General features: G+C 36.2%; 1 protein-coding gene across 2 annotated transcripts in view; it reads left to right on the top strand.

Annotated features, from left to right (window-relative positions):
• Positions 1 to 268: 268 nt before the first annotated feature.
• Positions 269 to 14,147, top strand: part of ALB (albumin) — a 58,324-nt gene continuing 44,445 nt past the window's right edge. Inside the window, exons 1-2 of one of the 2 annotated variants that reach the window (XM_042934013.1) lie at positions 269 to 299; positions 869 to 981. In XM_042934013.1, coding sequence (XP_042789947.1) covers positions 911 to 981 — 71 coding nt within the window. In that variant the 5' untranslated portion in view covers positions 269 to 299; positions 869 to 910. Of the gene's footprint in view, positions 300 to 868; positions 982 to 9,348; positions 9,459 to 14,147 lie in introns of those variants that run through there. The other variant, XM_042934012.1, reaches the window with a different exon arrangement.

Below are 14,147 nucleotides of genomic sequence, written 5' to 3'. Positions count from 1 at the left end.
AGTTATGAAGCAGACTATTTAAAGTAGGAGGGGTAAAGATACTACTATGGACTGAATTGTGTCCCCCACCAACATTCGTATATTGAGGCCCTAATCCTCAGTGTGCTTGTATTTGTAAATGAGACATTTGAGAGGTGATTGGCTTTAGATGAGGTCACAAAGGTGGGACCAGAGCTCTCTTTCTCTCTCTGCTGTGTGAAAACACAGGGAGAAGGTGGCATCTGCAAGCCAGAAAGATAACTCTCACCAGAACCTGGCCATGCTGGCACCCTGATCTAGGATATTCAGCTTCCAGAATTGTGAGAAATAGATTTATGTTCTTTAAACCACCCAGTCTATGGTATTTTGTTATGGCAACCTGAACAAATACGGATGCTATACTTCAAAAATAAAATTGTATCCATTTCCCTACTACTCAGTGGGAGGGATTCATGATTACTTGTGGAAAACAAAAAAGCTGTATTTTTATCACACATCTGAGTGTATTGAGAATAACTTTTAATACCACTACAGTGATATACATACATGGCAATTATTTTAAGCCATGCAAAATGGTTCTCCAAACAAGTAAACCAGTCTGTAACCTAGCTTCTGGGATTCTACTTCATATGCAAGGTAAATAATCTGTGGGCATGACACTGTGGCCATCTGTGGCCAGTTGCCCACTGATACCACCTTCCCTTTCTAATGGGCTCTCAAGTACCCCTAGATAATAAGTGCATTTCCAGCCAATCTCGGGACTGGGTTTGTCCATGTGACGACATTCCAGCCAATGGGATGTAAGTAAAATACGATGTATACCTTTTCTGGGTATGCCTTTAAAAAGAAAGAGGCTACTTCCCTTTAGCTCTTTTCCCTCTTCCCACAGCTGGAGGATGGAGAGAGTGGAGCAATTATCTTGAGTTCAGAAATGGATAGCATCATATCATGGATGGCTACCCTATCAGTCCCAGACTGCTTATATCTGGACTTAACTTACAGGTAAATAAAGTTAGTATCTTATTTAATCCACTGTATTTTGAGGTCTTTTCTTATATAGAACATTAGTAATCTAAAGAATCTAAAAAAATAATCTAAAAAGTAATCTAAAGAATACTAAAGAATATTATATATATATATATATATATATATATATATATATATATATATCTTTAAAAAAAGGAAGAAAAGCAGAAGCACATTCTAACACTATTCTGTATCTTGTTTTAGTTTTTAAATCGTTAGTATACTTCAATAATTTTTTCATGTTTTTTTTTCTATTGTTATTCTATCCAATGTCTACAAAAATTCTACACATCCCATTTATTCATATGATAAATGTTTTTTGGGAACCTATTATGTTGCCTCCTTAAGTACTTGCTGTGACAGCTTATGAGGGCACTCTAGGTATTAATGTCCCCAGAAACAATCTTCATTCAGTGAGGGGTAGAGGTGGTGACAATTCTGAAGTGTGTTCCATTCAGTCACACAAGAAGTCTCCAGTGAGATGGAGCCACAGTTCCCCATAGTAGCAACCTACCCACCCACATCCTTCATTAGCTTTCCTCTCTTTCTTAGCTTACTTTCCGATTTCCTCACTCTGCCTTCAGAGATCACCTCCCATACAAACTCTGCACCCATTCCTGGTCTCTGATAAATGGTTTTGGGATAAATCAAAGTCGGACAGTGGTCTGAGGAGGAGACTTTTGAATACAAGCCTCACTACTCAGAAAGTATCCTAAGAGGAATGAGCAGATCTAAAGGGCCAGAGTTGGGAACATGCATGGAAAATTTGAAGAATAACAAGGAGACCATTTGGCTGGAGTGGGGCATGTCAGGGGAGAGTGGTAGGTAGTGGTAGAATCTGAAGCAGGCTCCAGGCTCCAAGCTGTCAGCACAGAGCCCGACATGGGGCTCAAACTCACAAACTGCAAGATCATGACCTGAGCTGAAGTCGGACGCTTAACCCACTGAGCCACCCAGGTGCCCCAAGTTGGTGCTGATCTTTGCAGACTATGATAAGGATTTAGGATTTTATTGTAAGTGTTAAGGGGAAGTCTTTGGATGGCGTGAGCTGGGTAATGATGTAATATGATTCAATTTTCAAAAAGATTATTCTGGATACTCTTGTTATATGTGATGTTGAGCACACACACTTACTTATCTCTACTCCTGATCAAAATAGTAAAAATGTAACAAAAATATAAACTTACAAGGACCAAGAGAACTGGAAAATGAGTAACAGCACTGAAGAAATATGTAACAAAATTCTGACATCTGGAAAGTGGATGGAAAAGATTTAACATTAAATGGAGAAAGCAGAAACCTAAGAGACTTGGGGAGAGAAGCTGTTATAGGCTGAATTGTATCCTCCAAAAGAAGACATATTGAAGTCCAACTTCTATCACCTCAGACTGTGATCTTATTAGGAAATAGTGTCTTTGCAGATTTAACCAAATTAAGATGAATGAGGTAATTAATATGGGCCTGAATCTAACATGACTGCCGTCTTTGTAAAAAGGGGAGATTTGGACACAGAGGCAGACACACACGGAGGGAAGGAGTTGGCAGAATACACAGGGAGAATGTTTATAGGAGTATGTTCATGCACGGGAGGAATTAATATTGTTAAAATGTCCATGCTACCTAAAGTGATCTGCAGATTCAGTGCAATTGCTATCTAAATTTCAATGACAGGGGCGCCTGGGTGGCTCAGTCGGTTAAGCGTCCGACTTCCGCTCAGGTCATAATCTCACGGTCTGTGAGTTCGAGCCCCGCGTCGGGCTCTGTGCTGACAGCTCAGAGCCTGGAGCCTGTTTCAGATTCTGTGTCTCCCTCTCTCTGACCCTCCCCCGTTCATGCTCTGTCTCTCTATGTATCAAAAATAAATAAACGTTAAAAAAATTAAAAAAAAATAAATTTCAATGACATTTTTCACGGAAATAGAAAAACAATCTTAGAACTTGTATGGAATCACAAAAGACCCTGAATAGCTAAAGCAGTCTTGAATAAGAAGAACACAGCTGAAGGCATCACACTTCCTGATTTTAAACTGGGGCTATTACAAAGCTATTGTGATCAAAATAGTATGATATTGGCATAAAAACAAACACATAGATCAATGGAACAGAATAGACAGCCCAGAAATAAACCCACATATATATGGTCAATTAATTTACAATAAAGGAGTTAAGGATGTACAATGGGGAAAGGACAGTTTCTTCAATAAATGATAGTAGGAAAATTGGATAGCCACAAACAAAAAACAGATTGGACTCCTGCCCTTGATATATAAAAATCAAGTCAGAATAAAGACTTGAATATAAGGCTGAAACTATAAAGCTCCTAAAATGAAACATAGGGGGTAATTCTCTTGACATTTGTCTTGGCAATGACTTTTTGGATTTGACAACAATAGTGAAGGCAACAAAAGTACAAACAAACAAGTGAGACTGCACCCAACTAAAAAACTTCTTTGTAGCAAAGGAAACTATCAACAAAAAGGAAAGGGAACCTACGGAATGAGAGGAAATATTTGAAAGCACGTATCCTATAAGAGGTTAATATCCAAAATATACAAGGAACCCATACAACTAATTAACAAAAACCAAACCAAACTAAAACAAAAGCAAACAAAAAACACCCCAAATAACTCAGTTTAAAATGGGCAAAGGACCTGGATATACATTTTTCCAGAAAACATAATGATCAACAGGTATATGAAAGTCACTCAAAATCACTATTCATGGGAGAAAAGCAAGTAAAAACCACTGTGAGATATCACTTCACATATTAAGATATTGATTATTAAAAAAGATGAGATAGGGGCACCTGGGTGGTTCATTCAGTTAAGTGTCTGATTCTTGATTTTGGCTCAGGTCATGATCTCACAGTTCATGAGTTTGAGTCCTACGTTGTGCTCTGCACTGACAGCATTGAGCCTTCTTGGGATTCTCTGTCTCCTTCTCTCTCTCTGTACCCGCCCTCCCAACACCCCACTCACACACACTCTCTCTCTCAAAATAAGTAACTAAACATTTTTTTTTTTAAAAAGGTGACATAAATACTGGCAAGGATGTGGCAATGTAAACTGGTGGAAATTTAAACTGGTACAACCACTAAAGTATGGATGTTTCTCAAGAAATTAAAGTTAGAACTGCCGTATGATCCAGCAGTCCTACTCCTGGGTATATATTCAAAGGAAATTAAATCATTATCTTGATGAGATATCTGTATTTCTATGTTCATTGCAGCATTTACAATAGCCAGGACATACATAAGTATCCACTGATGGATGAATGGATAACAAAAATATGATATATAAATATATAATAATAATAATAATAATAAATATATATATATATAATGTACTATTATTCAGCCTTAAAAAAAGAAGGAATTCCTGCCATTTACAGTAAAATGAATAAACCTGGAGGACATTATGTTAAGTGAAATAAGCAAGACAGGGAAAGGCAAATATTGCCTGGTATCACTTGTAAGTGGAATCTTAAAACAAAAAGTTGAATTCATAGAAACAGAAAGCATAGAATGGTAGTTGTGAGTGGCTGGTGGGGGTATGTGTGGGAAAATGAGGAGAGGTTGGTAAAGGGTACAAACTTTCAGTTATAAGGTGAATAATTTCTGAGGATCTATTACTGTATAGCATGATGACTATAATACTGATAATAGTTGATAACATTATATTGTATAATTTAAAATTTACTGAAAGAGTAGATCTTAGGCATTCTCACCAATAAAAAAAAAGGTAACTATGTGAGGTGATTTATGTATTAATTAACTTTTTGTGGGAATCTTTCATGATGTGTATATATATATATATATATATATATTCTATCATCTTTCTATTATCTATCTATGTATCTAGTCATCACATTAAATATATTACCATTTTATTGATTATACCTCAATAAAGCTGGAGAAAAAGAAAAATAGTTGCAAATGGTAATGGTTAAAAAAGTAAATCAAAAAAGAAAAATAAAATAGTTTTCAGTCTCAGAATAACTACGGATCATAGGAATAACAAAATAATTTTATTTCATAGCTCTATCACCAACAATATTTAACACAACAATTTACATTATCATAAATGTCAGACAAGAATCAACCAAATTTACAGTGAATGATAAAACTATGATACTCTTAAGGTATCTAGATACCTGCTAGAAGTTCACTTTTCTTTGCACATGTGATTATTATGATTTGAGAGAAGTATGTAATAGGCAGATATACCTAAATGTTGATTGACTTTTACTTGAGCATGACACATGCATTTCTAAGTATTAATTTGTAGTTCCTTCTTCCCTAATATCTCAACTGAGGCTCACAAAATTTTTTCACTCATAACCTAAGGATATTTACCTTTCTGCCATATATATATATATATATATATATATATATATATATATATATGGATTTCTGTATGTGTTAAACTATAAATATTTTATTTTTTTTATTTTTTTTATTTTTTTTAACGTTTATTTATTTTTGAGACAGAGAGAGACAGAGCATGAACAGGGGAGGAGCAGAGAGAGAGGGAGACACAGAATCTGAAACAGGCTCCAGGCTCTGAGCCGTCAGCACACAGCCTGATGCGGGGCTCGAACTCACGGACCGTGAGATCATGACCTGAGCTGAAGTCGGACGCTTAACCCACCAAGCCACCCAGGCGCCCCTAAACTATATATATTTTAAAAGAAATAAGCCAAATCAAGTAATTGCAAAATGTCTGAAGCACCCCAGGGGTCCATAGAGCATAACTTGAAAATTACTGTTCCAGGTACTGGGTATACAGGGATGAATAAGAGCTGGTGTCTTTCCTGAGAAAACCACCCAGTCCTAGAGAGCTGCTCAGTAAAGTGCCCATCAATATAGCTTCATGTCTAGTGTCCAACTAGAATGCAGAATTTTTTCTGTCAACTATATGAGAAAGTATCTGAAATATGTGATTTCAGACACCATCTATACTTTCCTAGGATTAATGTGATAGTGGAAGAAAATTTACCAGTTCTAAGTATTTATTTAATTTTAGCTTCAATCTTTTTTTGTTTGTTTTATTTAAAAAAATTTTTTAATGTTTGTTAATTTTTGAGGGAGAGAGAGAGACAGAGTGTGAGCCAGGGACGGGCAGAGAGAGAGGGAGACACAGAATCCGAGGCAGGCTCCAGGCTCTGAGCTGTCAGCACAGAGCCTGACATGGGGATTGAACCCACAAACTGTGAGATCATGACCTGAGCTGAAGTCAGATACTTAACCGACTGAACCAGCCAGGCACCCCTGTTTGTTTGTTTTAAATATTTGTTCAATTTTAGTTTCAGTTATTTTTGGATGGTGAATGCATTAATATGATTCAAGTTTTTAGAAAGTCATAAATGACTATTCAGTGAAAAGCAACCATTCCATAGCTGTTCCATTGTCATCCAACTCCTCTCCAAGGAGTCAGTGTTACCATTTTGTTACATAGCCTTTTATCCATTTTTGTTGCAATCCTTCCACAGATTGTTTTGTCATGAACTATTCAGTATTTATAAGTATGTCCCTCCCAACATGCTCACTGCCTTTTAACCTAAGTGGTAGAATGTTACACACTGCTCCTATTTTATATATAACCACCCTTATTTTACTTTATTATACATATTTTTTTTTCTGAAAGATATACCTTAGATATCATTTCTAATGTATTTATAAGGATCTTTTCTTCTTTCTTTGTACAAGGCAAATATTCCATTGAATTGATGCACTATTACCTTTAGATATGGGCAATAATTTTAAAATCAGGAATAAATCATTATTAGTATGGAATATTGTTGGAAAAATATGATTGGCTAAGAGATGTCCTATTACCCCACTGATGATTTTAGGCAAATGAAAGATTGAGACCTACTCCTTAAAATGGTGGTGGGGATTGCAGATGTGTTACTTTAGTTCATATTTATCTGGTGGCTTCAGAATGGCAAATGCTACTGGTTATTTCCCAAAAGGCCAGATATTTTAAAATCCCATCATATATCAAAGTTAGAAGTAAATAAAGGGTCAGAGAGAGGAAATTCTCTCTATGAAAGTGAGGATAGGAAACTCAAATTAAAAACAAACAAGCAAACAAACAAACAAACAAAAAAAGGAAAGTCAGGAATTCTTGTAGCTTGTCTAGAAATAAATGCCAAAGGTCTATTTGAAATAAAGGAGATATGGCACTTAGTTCAGAATGATGAGAAAATATTGAGAATAAGAGTGGGAAAAGTAGAAAAAAAGAGATTCCTGTCCCAAGTTTTTTTGTTTTTTCCCTTCCTTCCTTTCTTTCTTTCTTTCTTTCTTTCTTTCTTTCTTTCTTTCTTTCTTTCTTTCTTTTTGGTGTTGGGATGGGGTGGTGGAGGGTGGAGGTGAGTGATCTCTACCTGAAGGTAGTGTGTGACCCCTAACCCCATGGTTACTATCTCATGACCAGAGTCAATAGGCTATCTGTAAGGGTAGTAAAATTTTGTGGTAGAGCACATAGTAGACAAACATGAGTGGGTGAGTTCTCTGGAATAAGACACATTGTGAATGCTCTAGATTATTTTTCCATGTGACATTGGACTTAGTGATTAAACTGTTGCCAAAGGGACTGTTACTCCCTAATGGTTTGGGCTACTCTGCTTGAGAACTGCCCAGAACAACATGTTCTTATCACAAGGCAGTTCAAGAAGGTCAGTATTGATGATCAAAACGATGGTCACTGTTCAGTACTTCATTTCTTTTTTGATTTGGAACTAAGTTAAAGGAATGATCAGGATTTAGTTTCTTAAAAGCTATTGCTGTGGACTACTTTTTAGTTTTTTCTCTAGCATTCCTGAATTTTATTGTCCTATTCCACAAGATTCTACAGTGTGTTATCTACACAGGGCAAAAAAAAATCTAAATTCAGCCTTTTATGTACTTAAAATGAAGGCCTGTGAAGACTGTATTTGGCTACACTCAGATATAATAACAGATGAATTCACCAAGTAAGTTTGTTCTACCCAAGAGCTGGGCATATGATCTTACCACACATACCTCATTTATGCATGTAAAATGTAATTATAAATTGACAAAACAATGTTGTGGATCACATAGAAAGAACTCTCTGCCTTTCTGCTATTGTGTTAAATTTTGCTCTTCAGGGGCTTCCTTATGTTGGCCCAGGTGAACACCCTGAGAAGACGTCTTCTTTCTAACAGTTCCAAATGGGAATCAGTAGAAACTGCTTTGGGCTTCCTCCTCAACTCATCTGAGTTTCCGTCTTCATCTTATTTCCCTGTTGGAGATAATAGGTCTCAGGGTGACATTAGCCGTGTATTCATTCCAATTTCATTCCTTTTGAATTTCTCTTTTGTGCCTCCTATTCTTCCTCTGGAAAGTAGCTCCATTTTATTCTTAGATGAAATGTCCCTTATTCTCATTGAGAGTTCTCTCTGTCTAAGCCTGTAAAAGAAAAGAAAAGAAAAGAAAAGAAAAGAAAAGAAAAGAAAAGAAAAGAAAAAAGAAAAAAGAAAAGAAAGACAATGTAGGTGGAGAGCATTCAAGTTTTGCATTTGATATATGGATGAACACGATTAAAGTAAATGTTTTCTCTGAGATTTTCTCAAAAATCTCTCAAGATTATTGTGTCACTTGAAAAATCTAACAATGATAGGTGAATATTAACACTGATTTCTTTTTGCATTCCTGCTCTAACAGTTTTAATTCTCCCCAAGAAAGGGAAGCCAAAAAGAAAATATTTCAAAAAATATCATTCTTGCTAAATACGTATATATATTTCAGGTTAATGTCTATTTATCTTGTCTCTGTCTTCTTGCCTTCAGGAAATTGGCTTTATTCCTCAACATTTACTTCTGAAATAACTGTATGCTTTCACTTTAAGGTTCTCCTCTCCGTGTGAGTTACTTGTGGATCACTGTTGACATCCAGATCTTTACGGATATTACTTCTTTTACCTTCGTCTAGCTTATGCCATTACTTTTCCTTTTCCTTTTCCTTTTTTCATCTCACGCCATTCTAAGTTCACTGTTTCCTCTTATCTACCTCTTTTTATGTGTTAGGCACATTTGGATCCCTAATGTTTTTATCCCAAGCCCATTTCTTATCTCTTCTTTAATACTTTGTTCCCATAATTGAGACCTGGCTCTCCAGTTCATTGTGTACAATCTTCTCCTTTTGTCATGTTGTATTACACCAATCCATTGGCTTTTCACTGCCTTAAAAGACCCTGCATTTTTTATCCCAAGTTGGTTGAGTGAAACAGATTCTGAAAGACTCTCATTTCTAGACTGAATAGATGCTGCTTTTCTCTGTGCTCTTTGTCAGCACATGATTAATTTGGATTTCATTTTATAGGTGAAGGAGAGTTCATACAAATTTTTGAGCAGAAGGAGAATAATGATAACACATGACCTTCTAGGAAGATATTTGGAGGAGAGGGATGTGCAAGATTGCTTGTGGTTGAAGTATGTATACCCATTGATACATGACTACAGCCAAATAGAAATGAGTGAACGAGAGACCAAGAGAAGAAAGAACTAAATGATTTCTGACTGATTCAATAGAAGGCAAAAAAGCCCTCGGTTAGAAAATAAAAGGGAGAGCTGTTAGTGTTTAAAAAGGAGACCAAGGGGCGCCTGGGTGGCTCAGTCGGTTAAGCGGCCGACTTCGGCTCAGGTCATAATCTCGCGGTCCGTGAGTTCGAGCCCCGCGTCGGGCTCTGTACTGACAGCTCAGAGCCTGGAGCCTGTTTCAGATTCTGTGTCTCCCTCTCTCTGACCCTCCCCCGTTCATGCTCTGTCTCTCTCTGTCTCAAAAATAAATAAATGTAAAAAAAAAATTTATAAAAAAAAAAAGGAGACCAATTGGTTCAAGAAGAAAATGGAGAACTAGAATAATGTTATTTCATGGAGGTCAACATAAAAGGGGCAAATCAAATGCCTCTGAGTCCTTTCATATGCATGAAATAGGTAGCAAATATTTCCTATTGGAGTTGAGCACTGCAGTGAGATGAAGTTCTAGAGTAGTGGTGGAGACAGAAATCACTTGGAGGGAATTGAAGAAAGAATGAGAAGTTGTCATACAGCTGTCATTACCAAGTAATTGTGCCTGCAGGGACCATGGCTATGACACACTTTTCTCTTGGTAGGCCCTTTCTACAAGTTGAGCTGAAAATCCTGTTAAGAACTGAGCACTTATGTGTTGATTCCTGTGCCTGGCAGGATTTACCATTTTGTTAATCTGTTACCTTAAGGGAAGCCTGCTTCTGCTTGCTGTACAGGCATCGTGTACTCCCAGGATCCCTTTTTCAGAGCAGGAGTGAAGCTACCAGAGCTCCAGGCTCCCTGACAGTCCCCTTGTTGGCTGTGGCTATACTTTTTTTTTCTTAATGTTTTCTTTCAAGTTTATTGAAAGAAACAGAGACAGCATGAGTGGGGGAGGGACAGAGAGAGATAGGGAGAGAGAGAGAGAGAGATCTCAAGCAGATTCCAAACTGTCAGTGCAGAGCCTGATGCAGGGCTCGGACTCACAAACCGTGAGATCATGGCCTGAGCTGAAACTAAGAATTGGATGCTTAACTGACTGAGCCATCCAGGCACCCTCCTTTTTTTGTTGTTGTTGTTAATTGGGGGAATTAAAATATTATAGATGTTTCCAGATTTTTAAATAATCAATTTCTTCTTAGTTATCATGATAAAAGAGAATCTTCCTAAAGTTTTCTTTGTTCTGATGGAATACCAGTGGGTTTAACACAAGAAAATCAACTGTCTACCAAGACTAGGTAGATGTGACACAAATGTATGAATTAGGATAGATGTAAGATTATTGGGACTGACTATCCTGTAGTAAACTGGATAAGGGGAGCCTCACCCAATGGTGTGCAAATTAAAACGCTTTAAACTACTCTGTACTATAAACAGCATGAAAATATATGCATTTGAACACATGTGGGTTTTTAAAAAATGTGTATTTCGTTTTGAGAGAGAGAAAGCATGGGCACAAGCAGGGGAGGGGCAGAGAGAAAGGGGGACAGACAGGTCAAAGCCGGCCCTGTGTTGACAGCAGCAAGCAATGCAGGGCTCAAGCCCGTGAATCCTGAGATCATGACCTGAGCCAAAATCAGATGCTCAACCAACTGAGCACCCGGGTGCCCCTGAACACATGTTTTAATAATACTTATGTTGGATTGAGGTGTAGAAGGAAGGACTTCCCACTGAATTTCTGCTACTATCATGTTATGGGCTAGTCATATACAACTTGCCCTATAACAAATGGATGTATAGGTTGGATCTCAGCTTTTATATCGTATCTTTGTTCATGATTATGTTAAAAGTTTAGGAAATGAAAGATAATAAAAGTAGTTCATTGAATTTTTACCAAGACTAACTACGGTATTATACTAGGGCTTGGAATAGGTTAAAATTTGCATTGTAAATACTTTATTCTAACCTCCATCTTCTAGCCTAGTCTGAAGCAGTACAAAAACCTACCCAAAAAGCAAAAGCAAATGTATTTAAAACTTTAATAAAAGAACAAAATATAAACGAATGCTGTTAAAGTTTCACATGGCTGTGTGTTTTCTGTCTAGTATTTTTATTGCAAAATGTTGTAATTAAGGGCCAATAATATTATTAATATTCTGAACATTATTGGCAGTGTTTATGGGAAATTAATTTCTTTCATTTAATTAAGTAATTCTGACACTATTTGTATAGAATTAAATGTGGCTTTAGTTTATCAAGGGATTCTTTATTTCCCTATAAAAATTTGCCTATAATTTTTCATGAAATCCAATAGAAAAATAGAATTACAGTACCAGAAATTTGCTTAGAAATTCCTCTGTATTGAATGGAAGGTATTGTAAAGCAGAAAGAAGCAAGTTTTATGACATTTATGGTATCATAGTAAGATATTTTAACATTAATTTTAAATAGGTATAACTCCAGATCATACAGAAACATTCCCTTGAAGAATAATACAGAAAGGTAGAGATGTCTTTTCATATAAAGTGCGGTGAGAGAAAAGACAGAATGTTTGAATAATTTTTCAGTTCGGAACTCTTAGGTTTGGTTTGTACTATTCCACTTGATTCTTTACCCGTGAAATTTTCCATTTGTAGGGGACAACGCTCATTAAACAGCGTGTGTGTATGTCCAAGGGTTTGTTTAACTTAAAGAGATACAATATCTACAAGTTTTCCAAACAAAAATGGCCAGTTCAAAGTTCTATGACCAGTGGCATGTAAACTGAAGCAATCAGTGCAAGACTGGTGATGTTCTGTTAAAATTTCAAAGGTTACCATGCGTGGGCTTTAGAATTTGTTCAGAGAAGCAGTGATAACCTTGACTCTCTCTCAGTGAAAGTACAAATTTATTAATCTGAGACCCATCATCCACAATGTAATCATTAATGTTTACCTCAAGATTCAGGTAATCATATTCCACTATAGATTATTTGGTTCTTATAGCTGGGTGACTATCTTTTGGGTTTGCTTTTTCCCTTGCTTCATCATTTGAAATAGCTCTTTTTAGAGTTTAATTTTCATTCAGTTTATTCAATTTAATGTCAGGTGGCCTAAAACAGTTAGTAGGGGTCTTCAACAGGTTGTGTGCAAACAATAGGATTAGGCTTGCAACTTAATTGCTGAACTCAGGTTTAGGCTTTCTTAGTTTTAGTTTCTTAGTTGCTGAAAGAGAAATAGAACTTGATTTTATTCTATAAACCGGATATCTCACTTTTAGTTGAAGAGCTCTTTGTTGCACTGGTTAACAAAGACTGATCTTTCAGTGAAAACATACCAACAATAATTGGTTTGGGTTGAATTTCATCAAAACTCATTTAACAGATGTTTAGTATGCAAGCACATTTATTTACTCAGTGAGCACCTCCTAAAGCTCATTCAAGTTTCCCCCTCCCCAGTTTTAATGTGATAAAGTTCTCAGTTTCTAAAAGAACAAAGTTCTCTTTCTACTCTACAATGCATAACAAAACCAGATTTTATTCTGTTCCATGACACAAAAATAATTTTTTTTTTGGCAAAAGCTGCTCTTAAAATATTTTATTAGACATATATTCAGCATATACACTTCTTGGATATTTGGATAGTAATTGGTAAATCTTCCAATTGAAGGAACAAGAATCCCCAAAATGTATGATGCTAACATGTGAACTATTTTGAACTGTATGCAGTTGCGACCCTGTGGGCCCGAGAAAAACTTTTGCCCACTCAGTAAGAAAATCTAAATTGGAGATCTTTCCAAGAATAAGAGTTATTACTGAAGGTAAATTTTATCTGAGTGACCCATCTGTATGGCAGGGCAAACATCTAATTACCAAATATCGCTACTTATTACCCTGTGAATTGCCTTCTTCCCCTTTGAAGGCCCAAGACAGTATTCCATTCTATAGTTCAGGATACACATATACCTCATTTTACCTTTTTGTTTTTAACCCTTTCATGTATGTTGGGTTCCAAACAAAGGAAGTTAAATTTTATTTTCTCTTGCTAGTTGGTCTCATGTCAGTTTAATTCTTAGATGAGCCAGAACAATCTTTGAAAAGTAGAGAAAAAATTTTCCTCCCCAACACGATTCTTTCATTGATTATCTACTTCTGGTATTTCAATGAAAATTAGGATAATGAAAAACTACTAGACCCCAGCTAGAAAAACCTAGTGTTTAGTCTTGGCTCTACCATTTATTTGCATTTTAATTTTAGACAAGTTTGTTCTTCTCTCTGGACTATTCTCCTTGTGTCCCAGTGTTTTGGGAAGAATTATATTTAAAATTATAGAATAAATTATGTTGTATTGGTATGTAGCATTGTTATAATGATTATAAGGTGCTGAAATGAAAGACTGGTGCCTATTTAATTAAATTCTGTAGATCATATTTTTAACTAAAAATAAATACTCATAGTCTAACAAATAATTTCATTTTCATTTGTGAGTTTATTTTTTTTAATTTAAAAAATTTTTTATTTTATTCTTGAGAGAGAGACAGAGCATGAGAGGGGGAGGAGTAGAGAGAGAGGGAAACACAGAAACTAAAGCAGGCTCCAGGCTCTGAGCTGTCAGCACAGAGCCTGACATAGGGCGCGAACAAACTGCGAGATCATGACCTGAGCCAAAGTTGGATGCTTAATCAACCGAGCCA

Source organism: Panthera leo, chromosome B1, assembly GCF_018350215.1.
Source record: "Panthera leo isolate Ple1 chromosome B1, P.leo_Ple1_pat1.1, whole genome shotgun sequence".
In the NCBI taxonomy this organism is placed as follows: domain Eukaryota; kingdom Metazoa; phylum Chordata; class Mammalia; order Carnivora; family Felidae; genus Panthera; species Panthera leo.
Note: the sequence above shows the minus strand (reverse complement) of the source record. Positions and strands in the feature narration are given on the sequence as shown.